The 20188-nt window shown below is 37.1% G+C and overlaps 2 protein-coding genes and 1 pseudogene across 2 annotated transcripts; 1 reads left to right on the forward strand and 2 right to left on the reverse strand.

Annotated features, from left to right (window-relative positions):
* Positions 1 to 3638: 3638 nt before the first annotated feature.
* On the reverse strand, positions 3639 to 4260 carry LOC103323725 (mitochondrial import receptor subunit TOM7-1-like). The gene has a single exon (XM_008225736.2). The coding sequence runs from the start codon at positions 4141 to 4143 to the stop codon at positions 3922 to 3924; it is 222 nt and encodes a 73-aa protein (XP_008223958.1). The 5' UTR covers positions 4144 to 4260; the 3' UTR covers positions 3639 to 3921.
* Positions 4261 to 11785: 7525 nt separating this feature from the next.
* On the forward strand, positions 11786 to 14938 carry LOC103323726 (neuronal acetylcholine receptor subunit alpha-5). Its single transcript, XM_008225737.3, has 2 exons — positions 11786 to 12076; positions 14683 to 14938. Exons 1-2 carry the CDS (start codon positions 11909 to 11911, stop codon positions 14728 to 14730), a joined length of 216 nt encoding a protein of 71 aa, XP_008223959.1. The 5' UTR covers positions 11786 to 11908; the 3' UTR covers positions 14731 to 14938.
* Positions 14939 to 17310: 2372 nt separating this feature from the next.
* Positions 17311 to 19907, reverse strand: LOC148920016 (uncharacterized; annotated as a pseudogene).
* Between the last annotated feature and the right edge of the window lie 281 nt (positions 19908 to 20188).

Raw genomic sequence — 20188 nt, forward strand, 5'->3', positions numbered from 1 at the left:
GAAATAGCAAGGGTTTGAATCCCCTTTAAGTGTGTGCTTTGTGTTTTTTTCCCCTTTTTTTCATTACATTGATATTTTCGATATTATTGCGATATTTTGACAAAATATTGAGGAAGAAATTATCGACATCGATATTTATATAATATGTGTATGGAAACGTTCCGAAATATCCGTAATCCAAAAAAACGATAATATCCTCAATATTTCATCGATATTATCAATATTATCAATATTTTATATTATGCATGTAGCTGATATTTTTCTTTTCTTTCATGTAATAGTAAATTTGATGGTGTTCTTAAATCGGGGAGGGGAGAGAGAGAGAGAGAGAGAGTCAAAGCACGTACAAACGTTTGGTTTTTATTAAGGGCATAAATGACACATGTCATGAGGGAAATAGAGAAGGTTGGAGAAAACGTTTAGTTTTTTTAACGTCAAGTTTAGACTTTTTAAAAAAAAATTAAAACAAAGAGAGGACATTTCCTCTTTTTTAAAAACGCAAACATTTTCTTTAAAAAAAAATAATTGACGTTAAAAAGAATTTAATAAGATGGTAAGACAGTTATGAATTTTTTTTGGATAAATTGAATACAATTTAATAAGGGTAAACTTGGAAAGAAAAAGTTAGTTTGTATAATATATTAATGACATTGTTTTAAGTGTAAGGAGAATGACACATGTCAAGCAAAAAATGGAGAAGGTTAGAGAGAAGGTTGTTAGCATTTCCCTTCAAAATAACATATCAAAATAATAATTGACATATTAACTTTATGCTATTATTTACTTTTTTTAAAAACCTCATGCATCATATGGGCCCATTTATTTTTAAAAATATAATAAAATAATATGATATTTGACATTTCGGGTGAAAATAAATTTTTTCCAAAGTGTCAAATTACCACATAAGCCATAACATTTTGCATTTGACATGGATAACAATTTTTTTGATGCATTCTCACCCATTGCTATGGCAACCCAATAACAGCTACTACTCATATGAGATATGAGAAGAGGAATTTGTATGGATTTTAAGAGTGTGAAGTTAAGAACATAGCTAGATATTTATAGAAAGAAAAAAAATTATTGTTATTTTTCCTCTTTTTTTTCAATTTTTTTGGGTATTTAAATTGATCGCTAATGTCAGCATGACATTAGATTGCTGAGGCAACAGCCTAAGCAAGTCTTGCCCAGTTTCATGGACCCACTTCTTGCCATGACAATTTTTCCTTAGTGTAGGTTGTTTTTGGAGCCTAGGCCCCCTTTTGCTACCATGTCAAAAGGGGATAAGTGGAAGTGCTCTAAGTGAGAGTCTTCCCACACGTGCTATATGGAAGATGGGCCTCACCTTTTGATTGGGCTTGGATTATATGACACCCTCACTATAGAATTTCACATACAGATTAATATTTAATATACAAATTTATAAATAAACCCAATCCAAGACATGTATTTATAAAAAAACCCAAGCACTATTTAAACATAGAAACACACCCAAAATCAACCCCAAAGTCAACTTTTTGGGTGTGTTTATAAATGGGTTTTGAGTGTGTGTAATGATGGGTTTTGGGTGTGTTTATAAAGTGTTTTGGGTGTTGGGTTTTTTTATAATTTCAACCTCCATTTTGGGTGTTTTAGTGAAACTCCCTATTTAATAATCATAGATAAAGTCTTGGGTTAGTACTACCTAAATGGACCTAACCTAAACATGTCTCATAATTTTGTCGTGAGAGACCTACTTCGGAGTAATTTTTGTATACCGACGAACTTTGACCCATATTACTAAGGCCAAACACTAAATACTCCAATGTTAACATGTGAATTCATCAACTTGCATAGGATATAGGGAGAAAAAAAGCAATTCGAAGAAGTACGCAAAACCAAATTCAGCAGCCAAAGCATCAATCCATCAGTGAGGTGAAACCATGAACGTAGATGGAACATGAGCGCATTGTATCAAACTAAACAAATGCTTTAAATAGGAAAATGAGAAGTCAAAATTTCTTGAATATCTAGACATTCAAGAAGGTGCTGCTGCCATCTATTGACCAAAAATTACTACAACACAAGTCTCGTAGGCTAGAAAAAATCACACCTTATAAACACAGCACAACTGTCAACTATTACAATGGAATTCCATTCCAATTGCTTAGTGATGTAAATAAATACTAGACGGAGTCCTTCGCAAAGAGTAGTTAAAGAATGCATTCTGAAGAGAAACCAAACTAAAACAGACTCTGACTAGAATCTTCCCTGGGGATCATTAAATCCTTTATCTTGCATCACGAAGTCACATACGCTAAGAAAATGGGGCTAATAAAACTGGAGTTCATGTTCAAATATGTGAAGTGTTTGTTTATATACAGGAATGAGGAACAAGCAGTACACTCATACAAATTTCCAAAAACTTGTATGAAATGAGCAATTAAGGTATGGTTATACGATGAAGCTCAGAAACTTCAATCAACATAGGGGTGAATATATAGTGATCAGATGCAGACAGGAGATGATATCATTCATCTGAATGGATTTACAAGCAGCAATAGAATTATTAGCAGCGAAGGTTTCACCTTCTATAGATCAGACACTGTTATTGTTTACAAACATACACGTGAGCAATCAAATTTGAACAAACTGATGCAACATAGACATATACTGTATCACACTTCTCAGTCATTAAAACATTTGAGCAATTGCTTTCTGCAAAGTTCAAGTTTACAAGCATGCATTGCTTTATGATCACATGCATTGTAAAAAAATAAACAGTAGAAATAAAGATAGCCAACCAAAACTGAAAACAGAAAATGCACCATAACAGAGCAGACTCCAATCTATTGAGAGGCAGAATAAACCGGACACATTTCCTGTTTGAAATGAACTAATCTCCATATCATATTATAATACAGGCCAGATATCAAAAGGACAGCTAAATTTTTTTTAACATAAAATAAAATCTGACCAAAGTCTCTTTGGTTTCACTTGTAAAAATTTCATTTGTGGAACCAAATAAGGTTAGAGCTTCTGGTTTAGCCTAATGGCAGAACTAAGGAAGGATCCCTCTGAATCAAGCCAAACAGAGGATTTTATGGTTTCGTCCAAAAATTGTAATAAACAGGACACTTAAGAAATTTTTTGTACTGTAATAATAACATCCTCAATGCCTCATATTGGCTATCAAGATATAATTCTACTAGCAAATATGAGACAGGCCAGAAATAATTATCTTGGAAGTCTACAAGGCTTATAGCACCAAAATGAGCTTCAAGAACATCAAAATATATATAGAACTGCAACCGCAACAACTACTTTTCTGATCATAAAAGGGAAAAGTCTAAGTTGATAGACAACATAACTGTTTTCTGAGAGTTCATATGCATATGAATTCTTAGAAAATAGAATGAAGAATCACACTCGTATTCTAGGACTCAAATTGTTCATTCATGAACCTGAAGACAAATTACTTACAGAAAACAAAATATTTGGTACCCCAGAATCAAATAACAAACCAACAAATGCAAGCAGACAAATTGTAAGGGAGACAACGGGAGACAGCATAGAATCTTACAAGTAAGCAGTCAAATTGCTACAAAAGAATATCAAATAACACAGAATTAAAAAGCCATGCATGAAATCTAATAAGATTATTTGGAAGCACAAAGCCGAAATTTTTATATATTCAATAAATTCAACTACAAAGGCAAAATCCTCATTGAAAAGTGCCCATTCGTCAGTTTAAGCAAAAGCATACATAAAATTCCTTACACCCAATTACTAAAGCTAATACCTCCGTAACATGTAGAACAAAACCCTAAACAGTAACCTGAACCATAAGATGTAGATTCGACAAATAGGCACCGAACCATAACCCACTAGAGATAATACCAAAAACCCATATTGGAATTTGAAGAATCCAAACCGATCAGATCAGACGGGGCTGAGAAGCTGAGAAAGCTGTGGCTTAGGCTCCGAGTTCATGCCGATGACGATGATCAGGGGAATAAAGCCATAGTGGGTGACGACCTTGGCCTTCTTCATGGCCCACGTGCTCCACTCCTTCACGGACTGGGCCACCGAGCGCTCATCAGAACCTTTGGAGCCCTTATTCGTCGTTTTGCCCTTGCTCTTCAGAGTAACCTTCGACGCCATTGAAATTTTCGTCTGTAGTCTCTGTGCGCTCGCCTCTCTCAAACCCTAATTATAAGGTTTCTGTTTCCTCGGAGTTTGGGGCTATGAAGTGTCGTAAATGTGACGCGTCGGGTGCTTATTATATAGCGTCCATCATAGCCGTCGTTTGTTTCTTGCCCTCCACAAACTTCTAATTTTTATCCTCTAAATAAATATATAAATTTTGTAATAGGTTTTTTTTAAAGAAAAAAGAAAAAAGAAAAAAGAAAAACGTAGCTTATCACGTTTTTGTTGTCATTTAAAAGCTTGAGAAGAGAAGAAAACATCGATTTATTATTATTAATAATGCTACTCTTACTACATTTGTATATCACATTTTTATACCATTTTATATGGGAGCTGAGGTGGACATCCACATCAATTAAAATTATTTAATATTTTCTTTTCTTTTATGATTTATTCTAGTATTTATTTTTCTAATTGTCTTAATTAAAATACACTTCATTGATTTAATTGATGTGACATATAATATGGACATGCCACATCATGTGGTATAGAAATGTTGGATAAAAATGTGGTAAGTGTAACATTACTCTTTTTTTTTAGTCCCTAGAGAACTTTCCTGGAATGCGCTCCACGCGCGACGAATTGCTCTCCGTTATACTGATTGTCGATTGGTTCTCACTAGAAATCGGTCATTGAGGCGATTTCTGGTCGTTCTTCTCTTGGTGCTTGAGTGGGTAACGCTGTAACTTCCTTTGGTCATGGAGGAAGGCTCTCCTGGTGTTTTCCTTAAGAATTATCGACTCACGAAATGAGTTCGAGCTTCTAATGACAGTGAGCATGACACATATCTAGTGGGTGAGTCCGATCTGATCCCAATGATGTCGACTGATGTAGGGGAAGGCTCTGACCAGGTACCTCATTCAGATTTTGGGGTGGCAAGTTTTAGGGATAAATTGATGAATAAGGTGAACATGAATTAGAATGTGGGCATCGATATTGACTCCTTAGATGCTGATTATGAGGACATGAATGATGCGGATGATGTGGTCATTTCTCGTGGTGAGCGTGGCCCGAGTATTCAATTTTCAGATAGAGCAATGGATTGATTCTGTAAACCATGGCAGAATGCTCTTATTGTGAAATTGCTGGGGCGATCTCACACATATAACTATCTTCGTGCCAGATTTCAGCAAAATTGGATCTTGAAAGGGGAATGGAAGCTTATTGACTTAATTAATGATTATTTTGTGGTCAAGTTTGAGCTTGAGGAGGACCTAAACTTTGTTCTCATAGGTGGGCCTTGGATAATTGCAGGGCAGTATCTTGTTATGCAAAAATGGAGGTGCAGGTTTTGCCTCACTCGCTCATGTCACTCGAATGTCTGTTTGGATAAGAGTGTCTGCGATTCAGTTGGAGTGTTTTGATGTATGGTCCTTAAAGAGAATTGGCAACCTCTTAGGGAAATTAATCAAGATTGATTCCCTTACCACTTCACAAAATTGTGGTAAGTTTGCTAGACTCTGTGTGGAACTTGATCTAACCAAGCCACTGGATGCCTTTGTTCAAATTAATCAGAATTTGTACAATATTGAATATGAAGGATTGCCTGATATATGTTACTTGTGTGGGATGTATGGGCATAAACGAGAGCATTGTAGTTTGAAAGAGCAGAGGGTGGAAGTGTTGGGTGAGGAGCATTTAGTTGTAGGAGGACAAGTTAATTTGGGCTCTGGTTCTGTGAAACCTATTCAAGGGGATACTGATCTCGAATAGAGTTTGCGTGGCCCTTAGATGAATGTTGCTCTAAGAAGAAGACCTAAGGCTGATGTTAAAAGTGATGAGAGGAGGGAGTCTGGTGCTAAATCAAAGGGATCGAGGTTTGATACTCTTAGAATGGTAAGTGAGAACTTTGGAAGGGATGATATTGAGACTAGGATGGAGAGGAATAAAGGTTCTGTTAATGCTAATGAGGCTACTCTGTTTAGTTTTGCACAAGGTAATAAGACCTGGACTAAATCTAAGAATACCAAGTCTAGTGGTACCAGACATGCTCTCAATGATATTTCTAACAAGACTACCAAGGATATTAATGCAGGTGATGAAAGTGTTTTGATGGCTTCTCTCCCTAGTCAAGCTAAGTATGGTTCCTTTCATAGTGCTCGAACAAAGATTGTGGATGGCAAGAAGGTTGTAGCCAGGACTCTCATTTTTGAACAACTTGATAGTTGGGGCCATGGTTAACATATTCAAAAAGATAAATATGTGTATATTTTTGGCCACCAGTCTCCGAATATTGAGCCACTAGATGTAAGTATTCAGAGAGGCTTCGACTTTGAAAGTGTGGATGCTATCTTGCATTCTGATGATGATGATCGTGGGACTCAATTTGAAAAGATGGATATCTTTGAAGGTCATATGGACTCTATTAGTAGACAAGTGGCAAGGGATGCTTTCAACATTGTTGAAGGCATGGCTTCTGATATGTAAGTAATGGTTTAGCCATTAGATTTCCTCCTTTTATTTGCTAGTTCTAATGAATGTTGTTTGTTGGAATGTTTGAGGTGCAGCTTGCGCCAAATTTAAAACTAATATACAGGACATGATTAGTACCCATCATATTAATATGTTGTTCATCTGTGAGCCTCGCATTAGTGGGCAGAGAGCTTTGAAGGTGATTCAGACTTTGGGTTTTAAGTGTTTTGAAGTTGTTGATGCGATTGGTTTTTCTGGGGGATTATGGCTGCTATGGAATGATAATAAAGTTACTGTGGAAATTGTGGGTACTTGATCAATCTATTTCGGCCTGTGTTTCTTGGCCCTGGTCAGCCCCCTTGGATGTTTACTGCTATCTATCTGGCCCTAGCAGGGTTAAAGAGAAAAGTTATGGGAGTATCTTACGTTTGTTACGGGAAGTCATGAATTACCATGGTTACTAGCTGGAGATTTCAATGACATTCTATCTATTGATGAAAAATTGGGAGGGGCCTCCTCTGGTAGGTCTAAAGGTTTTAAAGATTGGTTTGACAGTCAGGAGATCTTTGGATTTGGGTTTTGCTGGACCCAAATTTACCTGGACAAATAAACGTGTTGGAAAGGTTAGATAGAGCAATCTGTAATGTGAAATGGAGAAGGCTATGTTCTAATGCCAATGTGAGGCATCTCCCTCTTACAAAGTCTAATCATAGTCCCATTAAAATTTGCTTGCAATCTTGCTTTAAGGCTGACCCCCTTAAAAGACCTTTTCGATTTGAAGCTATGTGGTTAAAGCATGAATGCTTTGGCCATTTAAGACATAAAAAAAACAAGATTATTGGCCAGAATTCACGGCATCCAGCAGGCTCTATGCGAAGGGCCTCATAAGTTTCTTAGCAATTTGGAAGGTTGTCTTATTGCTGAATTTAATAATGTTTTAGATCAAGAATCTTTGTTTTGGAAACAGAAATCTCGAGTCGAATGGTTGCAGGATGGTGATAGGAACACTAAGTTTTTCTACCTCACTACTATTGTTCGGAGAAAGAGGAACAAGATTGAGAGACTGAAGGATAACAATGGGGATTGGGTTGAAGATGATGAGGGAATTAAAAGATTGGATGTTGAGTACTTTCAAGGGCTATTTAATCAAGATGCAGGTGCTCATATTGCAATTTATCAATCTTTTTCCTAGCCTTGCTTCTGCTGATTTGGAAGGGCTGTACAAATGCATTGATTTGTTTGAAGTCAAAGAAAGCTTATTTGGTATTGGTAGTCTTAAAGCCCCTGGGGCTGATGGGTTCCATGCGTGTTTCTATCAGAGCCAATGGCATATTTGTGGCCTTGCTAGTTTTAATATGGTTCAACAAGTTTTCACTGATTGTCAGATCCCAGATAAACTTAATGCCACCTTAATTACTTTGGTGCCTAAGGTGGCCAACCCCCAAACTATGATACAATTTAGGCCTATTAGCCTTTGTTCCACTCTTTATAAGGTCATATCTAAGATTATTGTTGCTCGCTTCAGGCTTATTTTGCCCAAGCTAATAAGCCCCAATCAGGTTAGCTTTGTCCATGGCAGGCATATCACTGACAATATCCTTATTGCTTAGGAACTAATGCATAACTTTAAAAATTTGAAAGGCAAGAAGGGTTTTATTACTTGGAAAATTGATCGCTCCAAGGCTTATGATAGATTGAACTGGAACTTTATTGTGCATGTGTTGGTGGAGTTGAGGCTTCCTGTTGATTTGGTTTGTCTGATCAAGAGCTATGTTACTACTGTGAGATATCAGCTTTGTGTTAATGGTGAGTTGACTACTCCTTTTGTGCCTCTGAACGAAATCAGGCAAGGAGATCCCTTATCCCCTTATTTATTTGTGTTATGTATTAAAAAGCTCTCACATATTATTTTTGATGCTGTCGAAAAGAAGAAGTGGAGACCTGTCAAATTGTCTCAGTCAGGTCCTGCTATTTCCCACCTATTTTTTGCTGATGATTTAATTCTTTTGCTGAGGCTAGCTCCAATCAAGCTAGAGTTAGGAGAAGTTGTTTGAAGCTATTCTGTCATGCTTCTGGGCAGGTAGTTAATTTTGAAAAATCTACCATTTATTGCTCTCCTAACACTTGTAAGGAGCTTGCTAAGGAGATTAGTTATATATGTGGTTCACCCCTTACCAACTATCTTCGAAAATACTTAGGAATATCCCTATTACATTCCAGAGTCACGAAAGCTACTTATGAATCTTTGGTGGATAAGGTTAAGCATAGGTTGGCCTTTTGGAAAGGTAAATTTTTTATCTCTAGCTGGTAAAGCTACCTTTATACAAGCTGTTACTGCTTCAATTCCTATTTACGCTATGCAAACTATCAAATTACCTGCTACTGTATGTGATGATTTGGATAAACTCAATCGAAACTTCTTTTGGGGAAGAGGATAGAAAAAGCATAAGATCCACTTATGTCAATGAGATCTGTTTTGTAGGCCTAAATCCAAGGGAGGTATGGGTTTAAGAAGACTGCTGCCATGAACCAAGCTATGTTGGCTAAAATTGGGTGGAGATTGCATAGCAAGGATAAGGGTTTGTGGGCTAAAATTTATGAAAAAAGTATATGCAGGGTTCTACTATTCTAGACCCTTCTTTAAGGTCTAAGCAAGACTGCTCCATTACTTGGAGAAGTATTCTTCATGGGATTGCCTTGTTATCACAAGGGTTAGCTTGGAGGATAGGAAAAAGGGATTCTACTCTTTTCTGGACAGATAAGTGGGTCACTGATGCTCCTCTGGCTCAGCAAGAGGGGGTGTTGTAGGTGATTGATTTAAATTGTGTTGTTTCTGATTTCTCCAAGAATGGTTGGTGGGATGTTAACAAATTACGCTATGCTCTTCATGATGATCTTGTTCAGAAAATTCTTAATATGCCTGTTGGTTTCATGGGTTCTATCCCTGATTCTCATATTTGGAGGCCTTCTCCTAATGGAGTATTCTCAGTTAAAACTGCCTATAGGTTGTTCTTTGAAGGTCCTTGGTGGCCTGATTACAATTGGAAATTTCTATGGAGCCTCAGGATCCCTCATAAACTACATTTTTCCTTATGACTGACTGTCCAAGGAAAACTTCTTACTAATGAGCAGAGAGTTAAAAGAAATCTAGCTAGGGATTCGGCTTGTACTGTCTGTGACTATCCTGCTGAATCTATTTTGCATATATTTCGTGACTGTAATCAAGCCAGGGATGTCTAGAATGATTTGCTTATCTCTCCATCCAATTTTTCTTTCTTCCAGATGGATTTCAAACCTTGGCTCAAGGCTAATTTAATGTCAAAGCTTAAGTGGCAGACTGTTATTCCTTAGTATTTGGTGTTTATTGCTGCTTGTTGGCATTTATGGAAGTGAAGGAACAAATCCATTTTTCAGCCTGAGGATGAGTTGCCTGTTAACCCTAAACACAACATCTTGGTTGTTGTCCATGAATGGTTAATGACCTCCCAAATCTTACATAAAACCAGTGCTAGAATCCAGGTTTCCCTGGCATGGGTGCCACCTAGTCTTGGGCAGTATAAGCTGAATGTGGATGGAACCAGGAAAATTGCTTCGGATGCATTGGTGCGGGGGGAGTTATACGTGATTCCTTTGGGGATTGGACCTGAGGTTTTGCTGCTAATCTAGGCAAAGATCAGATCCTTGAGGTTGAAATGTGGGGCTTGTTTTTTGGGTTAAAGCTTGCTGAGGATAGAGGTATTCGTAATCTGTTGGTGGAAATGGATTCTGCTATGATTAAGTTGGTGAGGAATGCTACTACTCTTGGTTTACATCCTATGACGTCTCTGGCTTCTAGCTGCTGGGAGCTTATGGGAAAGTTTGATGCCTGTGCTCTCCATCACATTTATAGAGAAAGAAATGTGGTTGCTGACCAGATCGCTCAGTGGAGCTACAATCTGGACTCAGGTGTTTGTCTTCTTGATATGGCTCCAAGTTGGATTGGTGCTAGCCTTGTTGATGATCTGCTTGGAGTCACTAGGACTCGGCTAGTCTGTAGTTAGTAGTTGCTGTGTGTCCTTGGGGTTTTACCCCCTAGTTCATCAAAAAAAGCTTGAGAAAGACAATGCTTATTTCTTTAAAAAAAAAAAAAGAGAAAGACAATGCTTAAAATTACAAATTGTTACACCATTGATTTGCATGTCCGTCAAATTATAGTGATGCCAAATTGCGTCTATTTGGGATTGCTTTTGGGAGAACTAAAAGTGCTTTCTGACAACCAAAAGCGTTTCTGGCAAAAAAATGTTAGAAGTGATTTTAGGTCGTGGAAGTGCTTTCCGGAAAAGCACATGCTATGTGTTTCTTCAACAAGCACTTGGACTTCTTATGAAAATTTCATCATCTTCATAATAAAGCGGTTTTATGAGAAGCGCTTATGAACAAAAGTGTTTTCTAAAGAAGCAGTCCCAAACAACATGTAAATTTTTTCATCTCTATATCTTAGAAGGTTAAGATTTTCTTTATTAAGAAAAACTTCTTATTTTTGGTCCATATGGCATCTCTATATCCAGGTGTGATGGATTTAGTGTCATATAAGCAAAACAATTAGCTAATTGAGTGTTTTACTTTTAAAAAACAAAGGTTAATTTCACAAGTAGTCTTTGTTTTTATCAACAGGAAGGAAGATTTGAACTATAATGTAATAGGGCAAACTCACCAATATGACCAACTGGCCTAACCTATATATACAACAAGTAACTAATTAAGCGTTATGTTATACCATAATCTAAGAAATCTCCTTTGGTTTCGTTTAATTTCTTCACTTAATTTAGCTCAAACTAAATCAAATTGCAAACCCAAATCATAAACAATGGACCTTCTGCCCTTATATAGGATTTATGTCAAGGGCCATGGAACCATCGCATAAACAATGGACCTTATGCCCTTAGATGAGGCCCAAGTCGCGTAATTTCCAAATGAGTCTTTTCTTGTGTTTTACTTTTTAGCCGAAATTTTTTCTTTAGAATAGAAAAGGAAAAGAGATGTAATTTTTTTAGATTATGTTTTTCAGCCAAATTCACTGAAATCTTCGTACAAATAGAAGCTCGTGTTATGTTATTGGTACAAAGAAAAAAAACATTATTTGAGTAAAGTATTTTCAGAAAAAAAAGAAAAGAAAAAAAAGCTGAGGTGTGGGAATTGGGTTATCGATGCAGCCAAACGGTGGATAGAGCATTTCAATTGAAAGGAAAGCTAAAATAGAAGAAAGAGAGACTGAGAAAGAGAGAGAGAGGGAGAGGGGCCAGTCGAAAGCAGAGGAGGAGAAGCAAAAATGGGGGGAGGAATGGAAGCAAACAAGAACAAGTTCATAGAGGAGTGGGGCTCAGCCAGAGAAAATCTCGAGCACAACTTCCGCTGGACTCGCCGCAACTTTGCCCTTGTTGGCATTTTCGGCATCGCCATCCCTATCTTGGTCTACAAGGGCATCGTCAGAGATTTCGTAACTTTCTCTCTCTCATTTGTTCTCGTTTTGGAAACTAATCTGTGGATCCGTTTGAAATTGCCCAATCGATCGTAATATGCTTCAAGATCTTTCTCTTAATTCGATTTCTGGTTATCGAATTTGGTTTGGTATCTCAACAGCTAGCCTCAGCTTTTTTGTTTTGTTTTAGTGATTGTTTGACTTTCAGGAAATCAATTTTCTCAAATTATGATGTTTAAACGTTTGGGTTTGGACCCAAACTATATTTTGGGAAATAAAAGGCATTTCTTGTTTGGGGTTGTAGAAAGTGTAGAATCATCATTTGTGAAGCGTTTGTGCTAAAAATTTTTGGCACTTTTTGGGGGTTTTACCACTCTGTCATAACATTTGGCTTCAATTTTTGGTAGGGCTTTGTAGGAGGACTTAAATGTATACTGAAAAGCCTTATTGCCTAGTGAAATCATAAGGAAACATGATTGAGTCCCATGCTCACTCAGTCAGATTTGAAAGCTGTAATGTTCTGAGTTTCTAGAGCATTTCTTTGGGTTTTTAATTCTCCTGTACATTCTGTTGGAGGAATGCCTCTAATATTTTTCTTCCTCTGGAGTCTTTGTAAGTAATTAATGTAGATAATCGAAAAGGTCTCTCTAGTCAGATTTGAAAGCTGCAATGTTCTGAGGTTCTAGAGCATTTCTTTGGGTTTTTAAATATCTTGTACATTCTGTTGGAGGAATGCCTCTAATATTTTTCTTCCGCTGGAGTCTTTGTAAGTAATTAACTAGATAGTCAAAGAGGTCTCTCTATGGGAGTAAATATTTTGGTAGGAACTGGGCTTTAAGGCCTTAATCAAATGTCATGTTAAAATCATCTTTTTTTCTTTTAGTTAGAGGGGTGGGGAGGAAGTAACTAAACCCTAATACCTCTTTATATTAAAATGTATGGTTGCTACTACTAGCTAGTATCAGCTCTTGTGAAGCAGTCTCCCTTTTGCGACATTGGTGTCATGAAATACTTTTTTTTTTGTTTGTTCTAATTTGTTCATTGGTAACCAGTTGGAAAATTCCTGATATCAGTTTTGTTGCAAAGTCATGTCCTTTGTCCAACTTCTTTATCTCCCTTGGCCTAGTGGTATCTATTCTCATTGCACACATTGTTCCACTGTCTATTCATTGTTGGAGCCTTCTGATTTTCCATGTTTACAAATTCAATTGTACTTATGACAAAGATGAATAGATGGAAGGGTAAAGGTTCAAAGTAGTCTGTTGCATTCAAATATTAAAAATTAATAGTATAAGATAAGATTAATCTTAAATCCTAGGCACTAATCTGTGAAATAAAAGGCATTTCTTGTTTATACTTTCGTCTAGGTTTTTTGTTGGGGTTAATATGGCTTTGGGGGTTGTAGAAATAGTGTAGAATCATCATTTGTGAAGCATTTGTGCTAAATTCTTTTGGCACTTTTTAGGGCTTTTATCAAATTCCATGCTATCATAAAATTTGGCTTCAATTTTTGACAGGGGTTTGAATTAGGAGTTAGATGTATACTGAAAAGCCTAATTGCCGAGTAAAATTAGAAGGAAATATGATTGAGTCCCGTGCTGACTCAGTGAGATTAGAAGGCTGCAGTGTCGGAGTTTCTAGAGCATTCATTTGGGTTTTTAAATCTCTTCTCTTGTGCATCTGTTGGTAGAATGCCTCTAATGTTTTTCTTCCACTGGAGTCTTTGTCAGTAATCAACATGGATAATCGAAAAGGGTTCTCTATGGGAGTACATATTCTCGTAGGAACAGGGGTTTAACCAAATGTCATGGTAAAATATTCTTCTTCTTCTTCTTTTTTTTTTTTTTTTTTTTTCCCATTTTTTTCCTTTTAAAAGGGGTGGGGGAAGTAAATTCCTTTGAGCTGATCTCCGTTAGTTTCATGGTTTTTCTGTTTTTTGTCAGTTGCCATCTTATATTAAAAGGTCTGGTTGCTACTACTTATTAGTGTCGGCTCTTGTGAAGCATTTGTCCCTTTGAAACACTGGTGTGTTGAGATGCGTTTCTTTTTTCCTTTTTTTCTTTTTTGTTCTGGTTTGTTAATTGGTAATGAGTTGCCAAATTACTGATATCTGTTCTGTTGCAAAGTCATGTCCTGTGTCCAACTTCTTTATCTCCCTCAGCCTAGTGATATCTATTCTCATTGCGTACGTTGTTCCACTGTCTATTAATTGTTGCAGCCTTCTGATTTTCCATGTTTACAAATTCAGTTGTACTTATGACAAAGATGAATAGATGGAAGGGTAAAGTTTCAAAGCAGTCTGATACATTCAAATACTAAAGTTAATAGTATAAGATAAGATTAATCTTAAATCCTGGGCACTAATCTGTGTAACTATCCCTGGTATTTGCCTGGATTTTATTGTTGATTAGTCATTCATATGCATCTCTGTCATTTTAGTTCTCCTTAAATTTTCTGATTACGGGCTATTTGTTTTACGCTTTTTGTTCTTTCTTTTTCCTTGTCATATAATTTGGATGTTTACGTTGGAGTGTGTGTACACACTCACCACTCAAACAATTTGGCCATTCCAGTCTTGCAATTAATTGATTGGGATTTTAACAGTTTGTTTTCTATGGTGACAGCACATGCAAGATGAGGATGCAGGCAGACCATACAGGAAGTTTCTATGACTTATCCAAGAATGTTTGACAATAACTGTGGGACTAGTGGTAACATTCCCTCTGGGACCACAAATTTCCCTTTCCTGGTAGAGGGGAAGCATTTCCTTTTCTTTGTTGATCTACGGAACGTAATACTACCAGAATTTGCATTGTTGTTGAATTGTATTTGTCTGTTACGAATACTGCACGGTCAATGGTAAACTTCTGTCTTTTTAAATACTTTATCCAGTTTGGTTTATCAGAGTTCCTGAATCCCCATTTATGCATGATCTTTCTCGGTCTCCTTGTTCCCTTCTGCTCAAATAACAATCAAATTTGAACCCAGAAACCAACGGCTGCTGGCAATACAACTCTACCAAGCAAAATACATACCATGTAATGGGTACTCTTTTTCCGACAAGAAAGTAATGGGTACTCTTAAACCGTCAGGATCGATACTGACCATTCAAAGTAATCTTCCTCCGATTCCAACACTTACAGTTCTGCTGTTGTCTAGAGGTTGTGTTTATACGGAGATGGCCTCCAGACTGCCCACAATAAGAGATATCATAAGGGTTGACAAAAACTGAGGCATGGCCATTGATTGGGTTGAAGCATTCTTTCTCTACATTGAAGTATAGGGTGGTCTGCTCCTCACTGTACCAGTGAATTGCACGCCTGCAAAACACAAGGCCCTGGAAATTTGTTGTTTTGGTTGGATGACAAGGTATTGGAGATGGGTTCCAAGTGTTGGTCTGGGAACAAGACTTTGGTAGACAGAAAAACATGGAAGCAGCTCACCAAAGGTACCAAAGAAAGTGAGCAACTGATTACTTTAATAAAAGAAAAGAAAACATTAAAAAAGGAACTTTCATAGCGGCACACAATAAATTTGACAACAAAAGTTAGCCATGCCGCATGTAAGATTTTGCCCTTTTTGGTGACCCTCAAACTTTCAAATCACTCAATGTCACCCTCAAGCCTTTTGTGTATCTGTCGTTGGAAAATTGAGTGGGTGTCCGCCCAAGCTTTTTGTGTACCTGCCGTTGGAAAAATTTAGCGAATTGTGGTTTTCTAAAGTTTTCTAAAAGAGTTTATGGGTGTATCCCACCTACACGTATGGACTTTTATTTTAGGTGAGTGACATTCATAGAGTTGACAAATTCTTAAATACTTTCATAGAGTTGATAAAGTCACTAGTAAATTGGCAAGACACTTTTGCTATTAACAATTAGGGGTTAAATGCGTTTTTGCCCCCTCAGTTAAACCATAGTTGTCAATTTGCACCCTCGATTATTTTTTCGGTAAATTAAGGATACAAATTTGTTAAAAATAGCCAATTAGGTGCCTATCGTCAGATTTCATTCATTTCTCCGTTACTTTTCGCATGCTACCCATTTAAGAAGGGCAAAAGAGCCACTACACCCTTCCCTCCTTATACTCCCCACAATTAGACCTAAAGCCCCAATTTTGTAACCCAGACTAGCGGTGGTGTTGAGAAGAGGCTCAAGTCATCGATCTCAAGTGAACATGGAGGAGCTGTGTTGGGGAGATGCTGTAAATGTCGAAAAAATGCTTTAATAGGGACGTCTTGGACATATTTAAACCCTAGAAGAAGGTTATATGTTTGTGGCACACAAACGATGAGTTTTATGACGCTTTTGGTTATTTTGAATATTTTTAATCCGATTCCATGAATGATACAGAGAGGTTGACCCAAGCAGATCATTCCTGGGTTGTTAAGGTGTATTAGAATTATGGAGGAGGAACTTCAGTTGTAGAGAGCTAAAGTAAAGAAGATTATGTTTTGGTTTGGCAGCTGCTTGATTGTGAATATAATTTTGGGGCTTTCTGTGTTATTGAAACCAAATTATAGGGATAAGAAACAGTTGAAATTGGAATTAATGTGATGAAAAAGTTTAAGGGCATGTATTTTCTGCTTTTGGGTAATATGTGTTAGTGATGCTTTTGGGTTTTTGTATCTGTTTTTTGACGCCATTTCCTATATATATATATATATATATATATATATAATTTGGCTTGCTCTGAATAAAGTGGTGCAATTTGAAACAATTTGATGTACTCATAGCAGTTGGGACTGAATATATCTGACCATATTGGTGCAATTGGAAAGACAAAGTATAAACAGGTCTTAAAGAAACCAAACCTCCTGAGTGTGCATTTAACACTTTGAAGTATAAAAATGCATACTAAATACCATTGGTGCTTAACCATAGCATTACAAAAGATATGCTAAATACCACAAGTGCAGAGCATTACAAAAGATTGGTTAAAAACCACAAGTGTAGAGCATTATAAAAGACTTGCCAAGACAAGCAAGTTTACAATTATAAAACACTTGCCAAACAAACAAATTCACAATTACAAAGCAGTTGGATTGTCAAACAGTTTCACCATTACAAGGTCATTGTCACTTCCTCCAAGGCATTGCCTTTTTTGCAGGTGGTTTGAACTTTGGGGATTGAGAGATAACCACTAACTGAGCAGGAGTTCCACTTGCAAATATAAAAACTGTAGGTTGGGTTGCACTTGGTTGGCGGTTTGTCCCTCCTACTTGTACACTTGGAATTGAGCCTCTCCCATCCATTCCTACATTTGGAACAGTGCCTCTCCCTCCCATTCCTGCATTTGGAGTAGTGCCTCTCCCTCCCATTCTAGCAGTTGAATTGCCTCAGCCTCTACATGCCTTATCCCCATTACTAACTTCAAATAATACCAAGCACAAAACCATAAAGTAAAGCCAAAATCAATACCAAGCATAAAATCAAATAATACCAAGTAGCATCATATCGTTAGTTTTGTCGTTCTCATTGGCATGGAGTGGGGAGTTTGGCTAGTAGCATTTTGGGTACTTACAGGTTCGGTAGGTGCATCTTGCCTATTTGCAGCTTGCCTTTCTCCATCATTCCGATCACAATTAGTTGCATAGCCACATCTTCTGAAGTGTATTACGATATCATACCTCTTCAATTTTGTGGCACCTTTTGGAATCTCATCTACCCCTATTACCTTAGATTTCTTTGGCCTTCCAGCTTGCTTGTGGTACACAGGAGGTTTGATGGGTGGATTGCTTGTTTTCACCATAAGTCTTGACTAGGCATTGGGGATATGAAATTCCCATATGCTCTGTCATATGCATCTATAAAATAAGCAGGATTCACATATTGCATGGTATTCTATTGCCTTGATATTACAACCAGTGGATGGAAACAAGGAAGACCAAAGAGATCTCATTTCTTGCATGAGCAAGTATGCCTATTCAAATCCATAACATATTGCTCCCCCTAACTTATGCATAACTTGATACTTTCGTCTTCCAGCATGTTGAGCGATGCATGACCCACTCTCATTCAAGGGTTTTTCTATTATCATTATAATCTCTGGTCTAACATTTTGAGTCCATTGCATTTCTCTTTGCCTTGCCATTCTCAACACTAACTAACTTCTTAATCTCTCTAGCATTGTCAATATTGGTTTGTCTCTAGCTTATGAAATAGCATAATTGAAACACTAACATAAATTATTGAGCAACATATCACATTTTGGACTAGTTTTGAAATGTGATATGCTCTAATGGCTTACAGGCCTATCTTCCAGACATTTGTAAGCTTTTCCAGACAAATCGCTTATCTTTTCCATCTCTACTTCCCACCATGGAACTATAGTGGCTCTAGTTGCAGCCCACAATATTTGTTTCAAACCCAAATTACCATGACCAGGTGTCTTGAAGTTTGCATGGAGATGCCTAACACAATGTTTGTGCTCAGCAAATGACACTAAGTCCTCTGTTGCTTTTCCTATGCCTTTTTGCTTATCAGTAATGATCACCCAACCATTTCCATATGTGATACTTACATCTCTGAAGATAATGTTTAAGAATCAAGTCTAACACTCTCTGTTCTCAATCTCTACCACACCAAATGCTATTGGGAACATGCTAGTGTTGGCATTGATCCCAACAATAGTAAGTAGTTGACCTGGATGAGCTCCCTTGATGAAGCAACCATCAAACCTCATAATTGTCCTTCAGCCTTGTAAGAATCCCCTCATACAAGCATCAAAGCATACATAAATCCTCTAAAAAATTGGATCTTTACCTCTTAAACTTGTCTTCACAAGGACTGTGCTACCTGGATTTTGTCTCTTAATCTCCTTACAATAGTCCTATAGCTTTGCATATTGTTCTTCAATTTCTTGAATATTATATTGAGCCATTTGCTTTGCTTTATAGATCTGATCCTTAATAACATCAATGAAATAATGCTTCCTTACCAATACCATAAAATCTCCCACTGAAATATTAGGATTTGTCTTAAGCTCCTCATCAAATATTACAACTAACCAACTAGAAGTGGCAAATCTACTTGTTTCCCCTCTCCCATATGTCTACTCCCCTAAAATAGTCTTCACCCTAACAGTTAGACTATTCCCAACATGAGATGCATCTAGTACCCAAGGATAATGACCATTCATTGCCTTTTCATTGCATTTAACTCTGAGCCTACCAGGCTCATTCTTTACAAATTTCAGTAACCTGACACAACTATTAGCATAGTATTGAATAGCTTCTATGCACTTTTATCATGATTATGAATTCAAGCCGCAAACTAAATTTGGGAAACCTCAAGTCATGATCTCTGTAATACTGCTTAAATTTAGGGGCTCTTCTTTTGGTCTTCCCTCTCATTGTAGTATTTTCCTCATCCTTAGATTCATGAACACTGCTAAAATCATCAGTGTCATACTCATCAGTATCTGCCTCGCTTGGTTCTTTCTCATGGTATTCTTCATCTTCATTTACAATAAATCCACCATAAACCCTCTCATTTTCTTCATCACTTTGCTCAAATTCAATTTCTCTATACACATAATCTTTTACACTAGGTTCTTCCTCATCATCATCTTTATCTTCATCTTCTACTTGCACATCAACACCTACAAACTCATCTTCATCTTCGTCTTCTAGTTGCACATAATCTGCAAAACCTTCACAAAATTGATCATCTACAAAACCTTCATCAAACTGATCATCTACAAAACCTTCACCAAACTAGTCATCATTGACAAACTCATCATCACCCCATAGCCATTTGTCTCCAAATCCACATCCACATCTACAAAACCTTCACCACCGACATCAACATGTTCAAAGTTAGGTTGTTTACCTTTGTTGCCTTGTGCTGCATCACTTGAAACAGAAGCTTGGCTCTCTAATATCTGCCCTTGTTGTGAGATGTTAGTAATGCATATCACATCTAGTTGTTTTGAGGATTTGTGCTTCACAAACTCAAGAACAAACTCAAGATAATCTTTGTCAGTGATAATTGGAACCGAACCCACTTTTTTTTCCTTATGGAAAAACCTACTTGTCTATTATGTGTATCCTATCTTTACTGCCAACTCATACAAATCCAACATGGACACATAATCTTTGCAATGGTTGTCACTCCAGTGCACAATGCCACCC

Source organism: Prunus mume, linkage group LG2, assembly GCF_029339155.1.
Source record: "Prunus mume cultivar Tortuosa linkage group LG2, ASM2933915v1, whole genome shotgun sequence".
Lineage (NCBI taxonomy): Eukaryota > Viridiplantae > Streptophyta > Magnoliopsida > Rosales > Rosaceae > Prunus > Prunus mume.